The 19,753-nt window shown below is 42.1% G+C and overlaps 2 protein-coding genes across 3 annotated transcripts in view; one reads left to right on the plus strand and one right to left on the minus strand.

The window, feature by feature from the left end:
• The window catches only part of LDLRAD1 (low density lipoprotein receptor class A domain containing 1), a 30,919-nt gene extending 16,874 nt beyond the window's left edge, over window positions 1-14,045 (plus strand). The window contains exons 5-6 of the mRNA XM_073593486.1: window positions 528-656; window positions 10,237-14,045. Coding sequence (XP_073449587.1) covers window positions 528-656; window positions 10,237-10,382 — 275 coding nt within the window. The 3' untranslated portion in view covers window positions 10,383-14,045. The remainder of the gene's footprint in view (window positions 1-527; window positions 657-10,236) is intronic.
• LRRC42 (leucine rich repeat containing 42) overlaps window positions 14,042-19,753 on the minus strand; it is a 37,157-nt gene continuing 31,445 nt past the window's right edge. For both annotated transcript variants that reach the window (XM_073593484.1, XM_073593485.1), the window contains exons 7-8: window positions 17,686-17,770; window positions 14,042-16,915 (exon numbers count right to left, since the gene is read on the minus strand). In XM_073593484.1, coding sequence (XP_073449585.1) covers window positions 16,671-16,915; window positions 17,686-17,770 — 330 coding nt within the window. In that variant the 3' untranslated portion in view covers window positions 14,042-16,670. The remainder of the gene's footprint in view (window positions 16,916-17,685; window positions 17,771-19,753) is intronic.

The following is a 19,753-nucleotide window of genomic DNA, read 5'->3' on the forward strand; positions in this document are numbered from 1 at the left end:
AGTACAGCCAGCCTCATTTGTTTAAAAGGGGGGCCGGGCGTCTGTTGAGCAGGAGGACGGCTGTACTGTCTTATAGCTGACACTTGTGGATCCAGTGCAGCTGAGGCTGAAGAGAAAGGGACTGATGAATCTCTGTCCTCAGTCCCTTTCTCTGTCTCTGTCTCAAATGTGATATTTCACCAAAGCCTCCCTCTCAACAGGGCAAAAAAAAAATGAAAAAAAAAAATATTAAATTCTAGAAACCAATTTCAATTTTTTTTTAAAGGACTTGTTCAAATGTTTTATATTGCCTCCTCACCGCGTGCTTTAAACCCACACTAGCACACCACAATGGCATGCTTTGCATAAGGGTATAATTTCTGCCATGGCTGCGAAGCATAGAATCGCAGCCATGGCATTTTAGCAAAAAATATAATTTGATATTTTTGAAGGTGGGGGGTGTATGGGGTCCTGTGATTTCTAACAGCAGCCCTGAGCCTATTTCACTGCACCTCGGTTCAACCTGTATTCTGTGCTGTATTTACTAGGCAACCTCCCTAATAATCTACCTGGATATCTGATATTCCGCTGTGGAAACCCGCAGATCTGGATCTACAGTAATTACAAGTGTAATGGGATCAATAACTGTGGAGACTGTTCAGATGAATCTACAGCGTGTAAGTATAAGAGACGTTGTACTGTGATCAGGAACTGATGGTATGAAGACTGGTTTTGTAAGTTTGCGTAACAAAGTTCCATGTGACTAATGTACAACTTTTAACTAATACATTGCTCAGTTATAGCATGTTGTATGCTGTTATGCCTCCCAAAAAGCCATTAAGTAATGTATCATAGCACATACCATGAAGAAGGTTCTGTATGAGGCCAGGGATAGCAAGAAATGAGGCCTTGGAAGCAGTGGATACTCCTATAGAAACTGTAGTAAAAACATTTCCCATCACAAGGTATAGACCTCAACGTGTTCATTTCTAGCTGGCCATAGACGTAGCAAACTGTATCTGGTTCCTGATAAAGTGGATAAAATTCACTCAGTGGGTCGCCCTGCTGGCCACCCAACATCCTTCAATTGAAAAATCGAAGGAGCCAAGCAAGATGCAGATGCAGGCACTGTTCAGATATTTTGGAAGCTGACGGGGGCCGGATCACAAAATCCAATGGCCGCAGCAAGAGATTCGGCCATCCGCACTATATAGCATGGATGGAGGGATCTGTTAAGACTAAACCTATATAAACCTATACTGTATGTGTATGGCCAGCTTTAGGCTTTGGTAGCAGTGAGCTTCCTGACCAAAAAGGCAGCAGGTGGCAGTCACATGACTTAATTTTTTTTGGACAGGCCAGTTACCCTAGGTTTACACCTATGTGTTTTTTTGTGCAATTTGCAGTTTAGAGAAACACACTACAGTCCATTTAACATGGTTTCCTATGGTACAAGTTCACATCTATGCGTTTTGCGGCCGGTGTGTTTTTGGAAAGGGTTGGGGACTTTTTTTTAACCACGATTTGCGGGTAATAGATTTCAATGGAACCGCACCAGAAATGCAAGTGTTGTGTTTGTGATGCAATTTTTGATGTGTTTTGTATTTTTCATTTTTTTATTTTTAAAGGGGAAGAAAACCCTGGTGGGTTTTACTTTCTCTTTATTTCCCTGCAAAGGTAAAGCATAATGGGCTACTATGCATTGCATAGTAGCCCATTATGTGACACTTACCTGACACCGAAGCCTGCGCTGTCGCCGTTGTCCCCACAAACTTCCATCTTCACCCCTCTTCCTTCTGGGGCCGCGAACTCCGGCTCTATGAGTGGCCGGAGTCACGTGACATCAATCCCGCGCATGCGTGCGGGAGCCGCCAGTCAAGGCATGACCTCTATTAAAAACGGCACAATGTGCCCTTTCTAAAGGGTGCTTGCGGCGATGACATTGGCGCATGTGCTTTAGTCATCGCCGCTCGTCATTTTAGTAAATATCTCCTAAACTGTGGAGGTTTAGGAGATATTTCAAGCACCTACAGGTAAGCCTTTATATAGGCTTACCTGTAGGTAAAAGTGATTGTACAGGGTGTACAACCACTTTAAACACTGTATATAGCTGGTTGCTAAGCAGTAGGCCTAGAAGGCGGCCGCAGCGTCCTTAACAACCAATGGGTCATCAGCTGAAAAAAAAAAATTGCCGAGAAAAAAAAAAAACGTTGTGGGGATCCCCCCCCCCAGGTTTATACCAGGCCCTTATCCGAGCATATCACCCAGCAGGTCAGGAAAGGGAGGGGATGAGCGAGCGCCCCCCTCACCAGGGCGCATGCCCTCAACATGGGGGGGGTGTGCTCTGCGCCCCCCACCCCAAAGCACCTTGCCCCCATGTTGATGAGGACAAGGGCCTCTTCCCGACAACCCTGGCCGGTGGTTGTTAGGGTCTGCGGGTGGGGGGGGCTTATCGAATCTGGAAGCCCCCCTTTAAGAACGGGGGCCCCCAGATCCCCACCCCCCTCTTACGTGAATGGGTATCGGGAACATCGTACCCCTACCCATTCACCTGAAAAAGCAGTGAAACTTTTTTTTTTTTTTTTTTTTTTTACAACAGTTTTTGACAAGTCCTTTATTAGTAAAATAGCTCTGAGCTGTCTTCTCCCGTCGTCTCCTTCCACCGATGTCTTCTCCCCGAGCCGTCATCTCCTAGTGTTGTCTGGTCTTGTGGTGAAGCTGTCTTTCTCCATTGTGATGATTCTGCTGTTCGGCACCTCTTATATTAGGCATGGGGCATGGCCATCCAATGACATCACCCAGAGAGCCTGTCCCTTACGACGTCACGTGACAGCCTGGTGCGGACTTGGGGGAGAACCCCACGCTGTTTTTTTTCACAAGGTTTTCTGCCGGCAATTTCTGTGGGGTTTTTTTATATTCAGCGGAGAAGCCCGCTGACAATTCAAAGGTTAAGGACACGGTGGCCGGCTTCCCGGCCCCCTCTTTAGCAACCAGCTACAGTTGTGCTCATAAGTTTACATACCCTGATCAAAAGTTTACATAGCCTTGTGATTTTGTCCTGATAACATGCACACAAGTTGACACAAAGGGGTTTTAATGGCTATTAAAAGGTAACCATCCTCACCTGTGGTGTGTGTGTGTGTGTGTGTGTGTGTGTGTGTGGGGTCAATGAGTTTCTGGACGCCCCCTCACAGACCCTTGCATCTTTCATCCAGTACTGCGCTGACTTTTCTGGATTCTTAGTCATGGGGAAAATAAAAGAATTGTCAAAGGATTTGCCGGAAAAGGTAGTTGAACTGTATAAAACAGGAAAAAGGGACATGAAAAGATATCCAAGGAATTGAGAATGCAGTGTTCAAACTCTAATCAAGAAATGGAAAATGAGGGGTTCTGTTGAAACCAAACCAGTCAGGTAGACCAGCTAAAAATTCAGTCACAACTGCCAGGAAAATTGTTTGGGATGCAAAGAAAAACCCACAAATAACTTCAGGTGAAATGCAGGACTCTCTGAAAACATGTGGTGTGGCTGTTTCAAGATGCACAAAAAGAAGGCGCTTGAAGAAAGATGGGATGCATGGTCGAGTCGCCAAAAGAAAGCCATTACTACACAAATGCCACAAAGTATCCCACTTACAATTAGCCAAACAGCACAGAGACAAGCCTCAAACCTTCTGGCACAAAGTCATTTGGAGTAATGAAACCAAAATTGAGCTTCTTGGCCACAACCATAAACGCTACATTTGGAGAGGAGTCAACAAGGCCTATGATGAAAGGTATGGAGGTGGATCGCTGATGTTTTGGGGATGTGTGAGCTACAAAAGGCACAGGAAATTTGGTCATAATGGTTGGCAAGATGAATGCAGTATGTTATCAAAAAATACTGGAGGAACATTTGCATTCATCAGCCAGGAAGCTGCGCATGGGACGTACTTGGACATTCCAACATGACAATGATCCAAAACACAAGGCCAAGTCAACCTGTCATTGACTACAGCAGAATAAAGTGAAGGTTCTGGAGTGGCCATCTCAGTCTCCTGACCTCAATATCATTGAGCCACTCTGGGGAGATCTCAAACATGCAGTTCATGCAAGACAGCCCAAGAATTTACAGCAACTGGAGGCTTTTTTTGCCAAGAGGAATGTTCAGCTTTACCATCTGAGAAGATAAAGAGCCTCGTCCACAAATACCACAAAAGGCTTCAAGTTGTCAAGGGGGCAATACACGGTATTAAGAACTGGGATATGTAAACTTTTGATCAGGGTAATTTGGGTAGTTGTTGCCATTATGATTTAAAAAGAGTAAAAACAGTTGATTGATAATAAATGGCTTTAGCCAAACACTAACCATAAGTGAAAGAAATGTTTTTTTGTTATCATTCATATTCTCTGAAAAATGGCCAAGAAATCATAAATTCTGCCAGGGTATGTAAACTTATGAGCACAACTGTATATACGGTGCGTTTAAAAAGGAAAAAAAAAACTGTAAACGCTAGTCTGAAGCTGTGGAACTTGGTGTAAGTGGAGCTGGAATAAGTGGGAGTTAAAAAAACAGAGTTAGAGTGTACAAGTCTTGCTGTTTGTTTGCTGTTTGTTTACTGGGTTGCATTTTTGGGGCTTTTCCTTTTAGTTTTTAATTTGCCTTTTGCTGTCACTTTTTAAATAGTTTTTTTTTTTTTTTCCTCTGGTTCCATCAATTAAGGGGTGTGGTTAATTGCTCACAGGTGCCTATTTAACTGGTTGTAGGACTCAGTCTGAGCGTGCTCAGTCTGAAGCTGTGGAACTTGGTGTAAGTGGAGCTGGAATAAGTGGGAGTTAAAAAAACAGAGTTTAAAACAGGAGGTTATAACAGGGGTCATAGTACCTGTGTAGTGTGAGTATCTGAGTGTTGTCCGAGTAGTGTGTGTGTGGATCGTTAGTACTTGTGTATTGCGAGTACCTGTGTATTGTCTTGAGTATTAGTGCCAGGAAGCTAGCTGTTAGGTAATTTGGACAGGGTAAAATCCCCAAATCCTCACTATATTTAATAGGTACGATGCCCAGCGGGTGTGGAGAGGCGACTCTTTGTACATCTTGACGCATGTATGCGTTCCTTGATCATCCGATCGAGGGAGAATACTGCTGTGCAAAATGTAAGCACATTGTTTCCCTGGAAGCCCAGGTTCTGAATCTGGGGAAGCAACTGTCAGCACTGAGAAGTCCCTCCATACTAAAGGTGAGCCAGGAACGTACACGGCAGGTGCCGGCAGGGGCCAGCACAGAGGCGGGTGGAGACAAAGAGGTGCAGGCACTAGCAAAGAGTAGATGGGTGACAGTCAGGAGGGGTAGAGGGGGAAGTGCCAGAGAGGCCGATCCAGGACTGGAGCATCCCAATAAGTACGCTCCATTGAGTGACATTGGTGAAACCAGTCAGGGACCAGCACTGCTGGAGATGAGGGACTCTCCTAGCTGCCAGGGGAAGAACTCCTCCAGTGAGAGTGGGGGGGGGCAGCAAAGGGAAAGGAAAGACAGATTCTGGTGGTAGGGGACTCAATTCTTAGAAGGACAGAGAGGGCAATCTGTAACCAAGACCTGAAGCGCCGAACAGTATGTTGTCTACCGGGCGCTCGGGTTCGGCACATCACGGATCTTGTGGACAGATTACTGGGAGGGGCTGGTGAAGACCCGGCTGTCATGGTGCACGTTGGCACCAATGACAAAGTCAAAGGCAGATGGAGTGTCCTAAAGAACGATTTTAGGGATTTAGGTGCTAAATTGATTAAAAGGACCTCCAAGGTAGTGTTCTCAGGAATACTACTGGTACATCGAGCCACACCAGAAAGGCAGAGGGAGATTAGGGAAGTAAACAAGTGGCTGAAGAGCTGGTGTAGTAAGGAGGGGTTTGGGTTCCTGGAGGACTGGGCCGACTTCTCAGTCGGTAACCGGTACTATAGAAGGGACGGACTGCACCTAAATGAGGAGGGTGCAGATCTGCTGGGAATGAAGATGGCCAAAAAGTTAGAGGGGTTTTTAAACTAGGCGATGGGGGGGAGGGTCCAGAGACAGTGATAGCCAGCGCTGAAGATATTCCAGAGGGTAGTATTGGGAGCATTAGTGGTAGGTTAACCAAAGCACAAAAACGTGGTGAGTATAGTAGCAAGTCCTAGTTGCAATCTTGAAACACCCAATACGAGGACAATATGCGACCGGTCTAAACTATGTGGCATGTTCACTAATGCCAGGAGCATGGCGGACAAGATGGGTGAACTAGAGATACTGTTGTACAAGGAGGATTTGGATTTTGTGGGAATTTCAGAGACCTGGTTCAACAGCTCTCATGATTGGCTGGCAAACATTCAAGGGTATACCCTATACCGCAAGGATAGAGAGGGTAAAAAGGGGGGAGGGGTATGCTTATATATCAAGAATAATGTACAAGTGAATGTGAGAGATGACATCACTGAGGGAGCTAGGGAGGAGGTGGAATCTTTATGGGTAGAGCTCCAAAGGGATGAAGCTAAGGGGAAAATAATACTGGGAGTATGCTATAGGCCCCCTAACCTGAGGGAGGAAGTGGAGACGGATCTCCTATCACAAATTGGATTAGCAGCAAGGATGGGAAGTGTTATCATAATGGGGGATTTTAATTATCCAGACATAGACTGGGCGGAGGGAACCGCGCATTCATTTAAGGCTCGCCAGTTCCTTAATGTCTTGCAGGACAATTTTATGGGTCAGTTGGTAGACGCACCAACTAGAAATAAAACATTACTGGATCTACTGATTACCAACAATACAGACCTGATCACAGATGTGGAAATACGGGGCAATTTAGGTAACAGCGATCACAGGTCAATTAGTTTCAGTATAAATCACACAAATAGGAAACATGAAGGGAACACAAAGACACTGAATTTCAAAAGAGCCAACTTCCCTAAACTACAAACCTTGCTAAAAGGCATAAATTGGGATAAAATATTAGGAACAAAGAATACGGAGGAGAGATGGGTTTGCTTTAAGAGCATATTAAATAAGGGCATTAGCCAATGTATCCCATTGGGTAATACATTTAAAAGAGCAAACAAAAATCCTGGATGGCTTAACTCCAATGTAAAAATGCATATAAAAGCAAAGGAGAAGGCCTTCAAAAAATACAAGGTTGAGGGATCATCCTCAGCATTCAGACTTTATAAAGAATGCAATAAGAAATGTAAGGGTGCAATTAGGACGGCTAAGATAGAACATGAAAGACACATAGCGGAGGAGAGCAAAAAAAATCCCAAGAAATTCTTTAAGTATGTAAACAGTAAAAAAGGGAGGACAGACCATATTGGCCCCATAAAGAATGAGGAAGGACATCTGGTTACAAAGGATGGGGAGATGGCAAAGGTATTGAATTTATTCTTCTCCTCAGTCTTCACGAGTGAATCAGGGGGCTTCAGTAACCAAAACTGCAGTGTTTATCCTCATGACACAACACAGGAAGCACCTACATGGTTAACAGAGGACGGAATTAAAATTAGACTTGAGAAACTTAACATTAATAAATCACCGGGACCAGATGGCTTGCATCCGAGGGTACTTAGGGAACTCAGTCAGGTGATTGCCAGACCGTTGTTCCTAATTTTTACAGACAGTCTATTGTCTGGAATGATACCAGCTGATTGGAGAAAAGCCAATGTAGCACCAATATTTAAAAAGGGCCCAAAAAACATCCCTGGGAATTACAGACCAGTTAGCCTAACATCAATAGTATGTAAACTCTTGGAGGGGATGATAAGGGACTATATACAAGATTTTAGTAATAAGAATGATATCATTAGCAGTAATCAGCATGGATTCATGAAGAATCGTTCTTGCCAAACCAATCTATTAACCTTCTATGAGGAGGTGAGTTGCCATCTAGATAAAGGAAGGCCCGTAGACGTGGTGTATCTGGATTTTGCAAAAGCATTTGACACAGTTCCCCATAAACGTTTACTGTACAAAATAAGGTGCGTTGGCATGGACAATAGGGTGAGTACATGGATTGAAAACTGGCTACAAGGGCGTGTTCAGAGGGTGGTGATAAATGGGGAGTACTCAGAATGGTCAGGGGTGGGTAGTGGGGTTCCCCAGGGTTCTGTGCTGGGACCAATCCTATTTAATTTGTTCATAAACGACCTGGAGGATGGGATAAACAGTTCAATCTCTGTATTTGCAGACGATACTAAGCTAAGCAGGGCAATAACTTCTCCGCAGGATGTGGAAATCTTGCAAAAAGACCTGAACAAATTAATGGGGTGGGCGACTACATGGCAAATGAGGTTCAATGTAGAAAAATGCAAAATAATGCATTTGGGTGGCAAAAATATGAATGCAATCTATGGGGGGGAGAACCTCTGGGGGAATCTAGGATGGAAAAGGACCTGGTGGTCCTAGTAGATGATAGGCTCAGCAATGGCATGCAATGCCAAGCTGCTGCTAATAAAGCAAACAGAATATTGGCATGCATTAAAAGGGGGATCAACTCCAGAGATAAAACAATAATTCTCCCACTCTACAAGACTCTGGTCCGGCCGCACCTGGAGTATGCTGTCCAGTTCTGGGCACCAGTCCTCAGGAGGGATGTACTGGAAATGGAGCGAGTACAAAGAAGGGCAACAAAGCTAATAAAGGGTCTGGAGGATCTTAGTTATGAGGAAAGGTTGCGAGCACTGAACTTATTCTCTCTGGAGAAGAGACGCTTGAGAGGGGATATGATTTCAATTTACAAATACTGTACTGGTGACCCCACAATAGGGATAAAACTTTTTCGCAGAAGAGAGTTTAATAAGACTCGTGGCCACTCATTACAATTAGAAGAAAAGAGGTTTAACCTTAAACTACGTAGAGGGTTCTTTACTGTAAGAGCGGCAAGGATGTGGAATTCCCTTCCACAGGCGGTGGTCTCAGCGGGGAGCATTGATAGCTTCAAGAAACTATTAGATAATCACCTGAATGACCGCAACATACAGGGATATGTAATGTAATACTGACACATAAACACACACATAGGTTGGACTTGATGGACTTGCGTCTTTTTTCAACCTCACCTACTATGTAACTATATGTAGCTAGTTTAAAAAACACAGAATGCACTGCAAAACGTGCCTGAAAAACACATCAGCGCAGCCACATAGACGTGAACCTTGACTTAGTGCTGCACTCAGCAGCCATATTACCCTAGGCTCTGGCCTAGGAGACCGGAACAGAAATCCAGACCTGTAAGAACGTTAAGGTGATGTGAGCCTAACATCCCTTAGTATCGTAATAAAGAATTCAACTGATAATTTAAAAAGAAATGTATAGTATTGTTGTAAACTAACCCTAAATTCCAGCTCTTGGAAACCTGCTCACTTAGTCTAGGAAGCCTTTACTTACATGATCCTCAGCTCCTCCAGCAGATGGCGCTCCCCTACAGTCCAGTGATGGATTGTCCCTCAGTGTCCTCAAGTCCAGCGCAGGGCTATAGACTCTGCACTGGTCTTGATGATGTCAGGATCTTAGACTGGTGAAGCGTGGGGTAGAACACAGTGTGGAGAGTGGTCTAGAAGTAGGGAAAAGCAGAGGCTGGAGTAAGTAAATCTGCTTTTCTGTGTCCCCTAGACCTTAAAAAGCAATTAACCCTTGCAGTGTGAAATTAACCATCCCACTGCAAGGTATAATTTGACAGTTTAGCGGAGTTTATTTTTTTCCTTAAAAAAGCCTGTTTACACATCTAGCTGAGTGATCGGGGGAGCGACTCATCCGTCCTCTCCCTGCCTGTTCTGTTCATGTAAGACTAAGGCTGGGTTCACACATATGTGGCTGCAGTTTGCGGTCTGGTATCCGGTGGGTTTCTGGTGCAAATTTTTACCTAAAGTCGCACCTGAACCAGACCCAAAAACACACTGAACCCTTTTCAAAACTAAACCACAGCTGCGCTGCACATGTGTGAACCAGCTCCATTGAAAGCCAGTCATATTCACATGTTATGCGAATTGGATGCGGTTAAAAATGCCTTAAAAGAAAGAAAAAAGTCACAAAAGCAACCGCTAACACAAGGACAGCTCTGCAAAACAAATGTATTCTATAAAATTTTTATAACGAAAAGATATAAAACAAAACTTTACAAAAAAATAAATAAACCAAACCCATTTTAGTTATTCTTTGATTTAGGCATAGTACAGTAAATTGCTCAGACCCAGCTGATGAAGGATCTGAACTTTACAATGTTCTCAACTACTGTCTAGTGTTCTAATAAGAATCTCTGTCTCTTAGTGGCATCCTGTCCTGCATGTGGTTCTCAGTGGTGGTCATGCAACCCCGTCCTTTACCAATACTGCTACTGCATCCCTCGCAGCCTGTGCAAGAATGGAATCCAAGACTGTGAGGACTGGTCTGATGAGTACGTGTGCACCAAATAACAAGGACAGAGATCTCAATATGTACATATACTATACTTGTATATACATTACTGGACAAAACTGGAGCTTCCAACAGATTAGCACTTAAGGCCCATACACACGATCGGACTTTTTGACAACAGACATGCAAATTAGCTGTTTTAAAGGCAACATCCGACCGTGTGTACGCTCCATCGGACAAACTTTTTCGGTTTTCATCGGACAAATGTTGGCTGTGCGAATAGACAAACTTGGCGGCAACAAAAGTCCGACGTCGGCAAGTCCGATTGTGTGTACACAAAACCATCGGACTTTAGTACAAAGTACAAACACGCATTTTTAGAACTAATGCAAGAGATCAGACAACAATACAGAAGTTGACCAAAGGGTGGCGCTGAAGAATTGAACGTCCCCTTTTGAAGTGTCGCCAGTACGTTGAAACGTCACTACGTTCGTGTTTGTTGCTTAAAAAGTCCTGCCGTGTGTAGGCTTAACAAGTTCACGGCCAACGCCCTTTGTACAGAAATCCACGGAAAAGTTTGTATAAAGTCAGATCGTGTGTACGAGGCTTAACATTATATAAGATTAAGTTGTTTTTTTTTTAAAGTTCAAAGCAGACTCCAAAAACTTTTTTTTTTTTTTTATATCTTAGAAGGCTGGCAGATCTGCTCTTCATAGAAAAAATAAATAAAAGCCTATCTCCAGGAAAAATTTAAAAAACACTCCTGCCCCACACCACAAGGGCTAAAAGCCTGTTTATGTCTAGGGTACTGGGGAAAAAAAAGAAAAACAAAACAAGATTTAAATTTCCTCTGTTCCCCTATGCTCTAGCAGTGGCCTGTCCCTTGGCATCCTCATGTCTATTATGCAGGGCTATGGACCATGCAACCTACTTGAAGACCTCGGAGTACCTGCAACTGCCACTGCATAGGGGTAAAAAGGCTGCAGGGACCGGTATAGCAGCGCATAGGTACCCTGAGGGAGGATCAGGTGAGTAAAAGTGCTTTTTGCTCTACCCTGGAACAAGCTTTTAACCCTTGCAGTGAGGAGGCAGCCCCACTGAAAGGCAGAATTGTGTGTGTTCCCTGGGAGTTTAGCTTTAAGATTTCAATGTCTGTGTTGTGAAATTTGAAAATGATCATCTCCACAATGCTTACAGATACAGAGGTGAATGTGATCTTGTTTTAAAGTGCTTTTACTGCCTGTTCATAAGATGTAAATACTGTAGTGTGCATGATCTGGCCACAGGTTCACTTTAATTATGAAAAGCAACTGGCAACACATAGTTCCATATTTTTACTTAACAGAAGAAGCCAATTTAATGCCTGGCATGCATGGATCCTTTATGTCCCTTTCACACGGGCATCATCTGTTCAGTCACGTTTTTGCTAAGAAAAAACGGATTCCGTTTAGATCAGTTTTTCATCGGTATACATCCATTTTTCATCTGCTTCCATTTTTAAATGGAAGAAAAAATGCAGACTTGTTTCATTTAAAAAAACGGACCTGAAGGGAATCGGGCGAAAAAACTGATGTAAACAGACGTTTGCGTAAATCCGTTTGCCCATAGGAATCCATTGTTGTCAGTTGTTCATCAACAGACGGATGAAAAACACCCGAACACCCGTGTGAACAGGGTCTTTGCTCCCACACCTGGTCTTCAGCTGAAATAGAGGGAGTTCGACTCGGTCACAGACTTCAGCCAAAATGTTGTTTTTTTTTCTATTTTTCTCTTTTTACATTTTTATTGCTGTGTCTTTGTTTTTAAATTTTTATCTGTGTCCCCACAAATTTAACCTCACTTCCTGGCCTAGTGTAAAGATGTCAGAGGGACAGGAAGTGAAGAGATATCCCTACAGGGAGGACAAAAAGAAATACCTAAGCACATGCAGATGTATATAATACAGCTGATCTTTAAAAAGTGGAGCTCCAGCTTTAAGCTGGATTACCTTTACTGTCAGTTTAACAAGTTTGTTTGGGCCAAGCCAACTATTTTCTGCACCAACAGATGCAACTGCTGGGAGCACTAAATAAACTGTATGTAGCCTCAGCTACATGCAGTATACAGCGCTGTGTTTTGGCAGTGGGATGGGAACTTCCCTTCCCACACCTGGAACAAAAATGAATCAGGCCAAGGGCTGCTCAGACATTCATAGGCCCTTTTCACACGGGATGGCCGATCAGGTCCGTCTGCCAGTTTTTCAGTAGACCTGATCGGACCCTCCAGTCTCTTCTATGGAGCAGCGGACACGATACCCGCCACCATCCGATCCGCTAAAAACAGACGGATGGTGGTCCTATTTCTTATCCATCTGGCAAATCGGTCAGTTTCCATCCGATTGCCCCATAGAAGGAAGTGGGACTGTGTCCGTGTCCGCTCAGCTATGCAGGATCTGTCATCCGCCTGTTCAGTGCTGAGCAAGCAGATTTAGCTTAGCGGAGGTGCCCGTGTGAAGGGGGCCATAGGCAGCTTTGTAATCGATGAATTAATACAAGGCTAACTCTAAAGCGGAGAGGTAGGTAAGTGGGTGGGTGATGTCAGGATCTTCGACTCCTTCGACAGGAGGAAGCTTTGTATTCATTCAGATAATACTGTACAAAGCTCAGCCTGACTAATTTTTTTCCGGGTGTGAGAAGGGAAACTCAGTGCTGTATACTGTATGTAGCTGAGGCGACATATGGTGTATACAGCGTTCCCAACCGTTAGTGTAAAAAGTGTAAAATTAGTTCATTTGAGCTATGGCCCAAATCAAACTAGTTAAAAGTGACGATAAAAAAAAAAAAAAAGGTGAAGATTATTATTATTAAAGGCTGCAGAAAAATAACACCAAACTTAGCTGAGAGAAAAAACATGACTTAGGCTCGGTTCACACAGGGGCAACACGACTCTGGCCGCGACTTTGCGAGGCGACCTGGACACGACCTGAGAGCGACACCACAGCGCGACTTGGGGGCGACTTACAAGGTGACCAGGACAGGCGACTTTCCAGTGGCCAATCAAACAACAATCAGCTCTGTAGGAGGGAGGGGGGAGGGAGGGGTTTGCTTGAGAAAACCATCTTCTCTTCCTGTATTGTTGCTTCAGTTAAGACACGATCCGACTTTGGAGGCGACTTCCATTGAAATCAATGGGTACAAGTCGCCTAGAAGTCGGATTGAAGTAGTACAGGAACCTTTTCTGAAGTCGGAGCGACTTCAGTAGCGTACATTAAGACGGCTCTCATTCACTTGAATGGAATTTCTGATGTCAAGCGACTTGGGGCGACTTGAGGTCTGACAAGTCAGATCCCAAGTCGCGGTAGTGTGAACCGGCACTTACAGGCAACAGATTTGGGAAAAAAAAAAACAAACAAAAAAAAAAAAAAAAAAAAAAAAAACACACCACACGCTTCTGGATGTTAACCAACCAATCAACAGAAAGATTGTTGACATGAATTACCTGCACATACACTTTTAGGAATGCACTTTTATACACAGTTACTGTAGGTTGAAGATCGCTTACCTCTGGCAGATCATGAACCACTAACTGGTTATTCTGATGATGCAAGCTTGAATTGTTGAAGTATTTTTTTATCCTGATTTTCAGTTCTATTTTATTGACAAATGTTTTTACCAGTGTATACAGCATAGTAGATAGGATAAATGATGAAAGAAATGTTAATTATGCAAGAGGCTGTACAAAGTACCAAAATAGAGTTTATTTTGAGAACATAAAAACACAGAAACTTTATTATTTTCTATATACAGTATATTCTTCGTAAATGCCAACTTTCACAGGGATGTTTCAGTCTTCATATTCCACATAAGGACACTGCATTTATACCAATATCAACAGATATTTTCTGTACCTACTGCAAATGTTCTTAGCTTGAATACGAATGCAGCCACCACATCCAAGGATGGAAAAGCTGCAATATATTACAGTTTTGTTTTTGGGCTTAGCTATCCATTTAGCTTCTACAATCCCTGCACTCTTGTGAAACTATAAGACCCCACCTATTGCTCCTAACGAACTATTGACCCCCACAAACATCCAAAACCGTGCTTAAGCCGAGCAATTAATAGGTTACAATGATTAACGTCTTGCTGACCACATAACACACATGTGAAGTGGCAAAGAAGATAGGCCCAAAGCCTGGTGCACACCTATGCGTTTGATGCTTTTTCCAGAAACGCACTACAGTTCATTTACCATGGTTTCCTATAAGACACGTTCACATCTATGCTTTTTTTCAGCCACTTTGTTTGTGAAAAGGGTCCGGGACTTTTTTAAATCCAAAACTGTGCTTTTTTTGGGTTAATCAATTGCCACTAAATCACGTACCTGTACAACATTTGACTTCAAGTGGTTGTACCTGAGTGATACCTGCATTCAAATTAAAAAAAAAAAAGTGTTCTTTTTTTTTGTTTCTAAAAACTGCATTTAAAAAAATTCTACACAAATACCATGTGACAAAAAAAATTGCAAGACCCACCAATTTATTTTCTAGGGCCTCTGCTTTAGAAAAAATGTATGATGTTTGGGGGTTCCAACTTATTTTCTAGCAAAAAAAAAAAAAACAGATTTTCACATGTAAACAAAAGGTGCCAGAAAATGCCTGGTCTTCAACTGGTTAATAGACTTCAATGAAGAAGCTGCAGAAAAGCATGTAGTGCGTTTTTGCTGTGATTTGCCGTTTTTAATCTGCCCAACAACAAATTGGCCAAAAAAAAAAAAAAATTTTTAAAAAGCACAAAAATGCAAATCGCTGCAAAATCACGTGCAAAAATGCACAACAAAAAACACAGCAGAAACGATGAAAGGCAAATTGCATAGGTGTGAACCAAGCCTAAACATCCATGGCAGCTGAAGTTTCTGTGCCGAGAGTATGTTTAATGTGCGCTACCAGCACAGTGACGGAGCTGTCTCTGACTGATCCAAACCTCTATTTGTGATCCAGCAGAATGGGCTCCCAGTCATGTGACCATTGTGAAAACCAATCACAGTGGTCACATGATCGGAAAACCTGTCCCGTTATCTCACCTAAAAAGGACTGTGGTGGGCATAAAGGGGGTAATACACAATAAAAATTTCTTCAGTTTACTTTTTTTTTTTTTTTAAAGATAGGCAAATGTTTAAAACATGTAGAGGGCCTGAAATTATTTAAATGCATAAAGACTATGGACGTTTAACTTTTTTGTTAAGAATAGCTTAGAACAAGCCATCCCTGATCTTTCCAAAGGTGGAAATTTACTAAAACTGGAGCAATCAGCTTCAGCTTATTCAATTAAGCTTGGATACTAAAACCTGGAAGCAAATTGGTTTCTATGCGCCAGATTTTGCACTCTCCAGCTTTAGTAAATCACCCCCAAATGTGAAGTTGATCGATCTCAAGGTGCTTCAAATAATCACACCACACACTTTGAAGTCAGGTTTCAGACAGTTTCCAACAGCTTAGAAATGCCTACCGTGTGTTTATATTAAGGCTGGCAGGCTGCCAAGATCTGCTCTTATAGAAAAAAAAAAATATTGATTAAGATTTCAAGGCCTATGTTGTGAAATGTGAAAAGATTTCTGCACAATGCTTATAGATACAGAGGTGATGCATGACTTGTTTTAAAGTGCTTTTACAGATTGTTCAGAATATGCACATATTTTAGTGTACATTAGCAGGGCACAAGCTCACTGTAAATTATTAACAGCAACTTGCAACAAATAGTTCTGCATTTTGTATTTAGCAGAAAGAGATTGTTTAGAACTGCCTGGTATGCATGGATCCTTTATTCTGTTTGCACACTACAGCTGCTGAGGCCATAATTGTGCCCATACCTGAAATACAGGGAGGTGGGTTCTGTGTTGGGCTTGATCTACCATAAATGCAGATAAATCCCCTCCCATCTCAGCTGGAGATCAGGGGTGGGCAAAAGCGATGGTATTAGATGTGGCATGTAAATAAACTTTGGAGAGTGGAGACTAGGTAGTGCTAAACAATCTTGAAAATAAAAGAAATAGTAACCAAAGCTTTATTATTTTGCAGTGTGGAATTGGTCATTGTCTTAGTGGCTGATGTCTCTTTTTGTAAATTAAGGTTCGTATCTAAGGTTTGACAAACCAACTAACCCCAGGCGAAGGCAAATCTTATCCAACCTTTAGTAAAGCATTCACATCACCACTTTCCTGATGGAACCATGCAGTGTCACATGGGTACAGATGTTCTCTGTGCTATATAATACAAAGCAGTTTAGTTTTCCCATTCTGCTCCAAATAAACAGTGCATACTCCGTGCGGCTCCTCCTTGATCGTGGAGACAGAACTAGGTTAGAAGTGGCTCAGTAAGAATTTAGCAAGTCCAAGTCCTCTGCAGATAAAGACACACAAAGTCTTTTTGCAGGAGCAGAAGAGATGGCGTCTTGAGTTTTATCATCATGAGTCCTTTTCACTGGAAATTGTCCTGATAGGGTTGTAAATATCCCTTTGTCCTGACTGTAAAATTGCAGTGGTCTAAATTGTGTGATTGCTGAAAAATTTATGGTAGAGGCCTGCAGATCTCTATGGCTTACTTTTTCTTTTCCATCTATAAAAAACAAACCATTTATGAATTATATTTGCATGACATCATCGAATTATTACAATAATAAAAGGGGATCCACAAGTAATGCCCACAGCAAGTAAATAAAGTGGGGGAAATTATGCAAAGGTCCCCAATAGTGGTGCACCAAAATTAAAATTCTGGACCAAAGCTGAAAATTCAGGATGCCCTTGGCAGAAAACCGAAATGGAGAGATAAAATATATATATATATATATATATATATATATATATATATATATATATATATATATATATATATATATATATATATATATATATATATATACACACACACACACACACACACACACACATACGTGAATTTTTAATCAATATCAAGAATTTAAATGAATATGAATTTGTTTTCGGCCATCATCGGGCCCTTTTTGGCCGACAGGCTGCTTTCACACGGAGCAGGTTTTAAAGCACCTTTGCGTTAAAAAAAGTGCAAGAAAAGCTCAAGAAAAATGCCTCCCTTTAAATTCTATGTATGTCTTCACACTGGTCTGTTAAAAATCCTGCTTACCACATTTTTGGTGCATATTTGGTCAGTAAAAAAACAAAAATGAACCAAAGACGCACCTCCCAATTGAAAACGTGGCAAAAACGCACCCATGTTGCATTTTTGAGTCACAAGACCTATGAAAAACGCACTGTAAACCTGGAAAAATTGCGGCAAAATTTAGTGTTGAATATACATTTCACACAAAATTTTATATATATAGTGATATGAAAGTATTTCCAGACACTTACAAAAGCACTGAGCTGCAGTCCTGGATTTCAGGGACTCTTTTGGCTTAGCAGCTGATGCAACAACCGTGTTCCACTGATTTAAAAGCTGAAATACAAGATTCATCAAACTAAGTGGACTAGTCTCAGATCATACTGTGTACTAATACAATACAACACCAATACATTTACAAAATTCCTTCTTAAATCTTATGCTGATGAAAACATTTTTGAAAACATTGCAACAGGGTGCTAATCAACATTTACCAACCCTTCCGTTGTTAATATTGCTCCTTTCAGGCAAGAGTATATAAATTTAGCCTAAAATATTTACTTCAATCACAGATTAAGCAATGCGTCCTCCTCCAATATCTGCCGAGGCACACACTGCCACCATGTATCTTCTTCATTACATTTCCTCTTTCTTCCCTAATTCCTGTGAAATGTAGGTTCAGTCCTAAGCTGGTCTCTCCCTCCGATTCCTGCTTTGTTGTAGAGGTTATGCTCTACAGCTAAATTTGTAATGGGTTTTGAATAAATCTGCATTAGCTACCACCGTTTTTAGCTTTTATTCCCCAAATAGATAATGAAGGTTTTTAAAATTATCATCTTCCATATACCAAGCTGAAAAAATAGATTTACCCTTACATGTCCCTCCAAAATCAGAAGTCAAATCCCACCACTCTGGTGCCGATACAGTTCCTGTGAACCATATTAGGGCCTGTGTCGATGGGCTTGTGTTCATGTCAGAGGGGTTTTTCATCCCCTAACAAGTCTATAGGAATGCAAAACCTGCTTGAAGTAGGTCAACCACTGGTCAGAAGGAGGTCAACTGCCAGACAGGTGCACCTGCCACTGAATTCTGAAGGATTTCAAACTGATGCCATTGACACAAACCCATCAAGTCCATCGGCATAGACCCTTACATAGACAGGGACTGACTTCAGCAGGACAGCAGGATTTTGAATCTGTATTAAATTAAATCTGTCATGAGTACTGGGCCTGTCATTGTGGATTTCCTTCTAACAATGCTAGTGTTCTGCCTGTTATGCAGACACTCTGACTTTAATACTTTGAATTACTGACCAAAAACAAATCTTCAGGTCCAGGTCAGGGACTCGAGGTATTGAGGCCAAAGATCAGCAAAAAGCAAGAAAACCAGCTAGCTACAGCTGCAAAGAATTAATTAGGGTTGTAACTCCTTCCCTTTTAGGCTGGGTTCACATATGTGCGAATTGGATGTGCATACAATTCACATGACATGCGAGTGTGCCCAAGGGGCGGCCACAGTCCATATTCCAAAAGGGTCATGTGTGTCTTTGGGTCCTATTCAGGTGCAAATTCAGGCAAAAAAATTTGGACCTGATTCGCACCTAAACTGGTGAACAAGGATGCACCGTACCCCATGCTGTGAACAGCGGTCACACATATGTGAACCTGGCCTTAAACAGGCAGTGTAAAGGTGTTCAATAATCATGGGGGAGGAATACTAAAACTGGAGCACACAGAACCTGGTGCAGCTGTGTATAGTATCCAATCAGCTTCTAACTTCAGCTTCAATTAAGCTTTGACAATAAAACCTAAAAGCCAATTGGTTACTATGCACAGCTGAACTAGACTCTGTACGCCAGTTTTAGTAAATATCCCCCATGGTGTTGATTTGTTATTCACCCATGTTCCACCACCCTAAAACACCTTGCAGTAGCTAAATACTGCCTGCACTATTAAAAGTTACAAGGACTATCACTCACCTCTACTACTTTATGGGTAATGTCTGTGCTTAGTCTTGACCAGAAATTTGTCCTTAAATATACACTCCACAAGAGTCCCTGTCTAAGAACAAAGACAAAAGGGGCTCACATTCCCCTGAACATTAATATTGCGGTGCTTTGTTTTTACATTTCAGATAATGCATAGTTTTCCCACATAAAAAGTGAACTTGTGCCCAGACTATGCACATATTCTCAACAAGCAGTAAAAGCACTTTGAAAAACAAACCCTCATTTGTCTTTTTAACAACGGCCAGTGTGGAAAAATTAATCTTCAAATTTCACAAAGGCACTAAAATGAGCAGTATCTTAAAAGAGAAATA

Source organism: Aquarana catesbeiana, linkage group LG07, assembly GCF_042186555.1.
Source record: "Aquarana catesbeiana isolate 2022-GZ linkage group LG07, ASM4218655v1, whole genome shotgun sequence".
Lineage (NCBI taxonomy): Eukaryota > Metazoa > Chordata > Amphibia > Anura > Ranidae > Aquarana > Aquarana catesbeiana.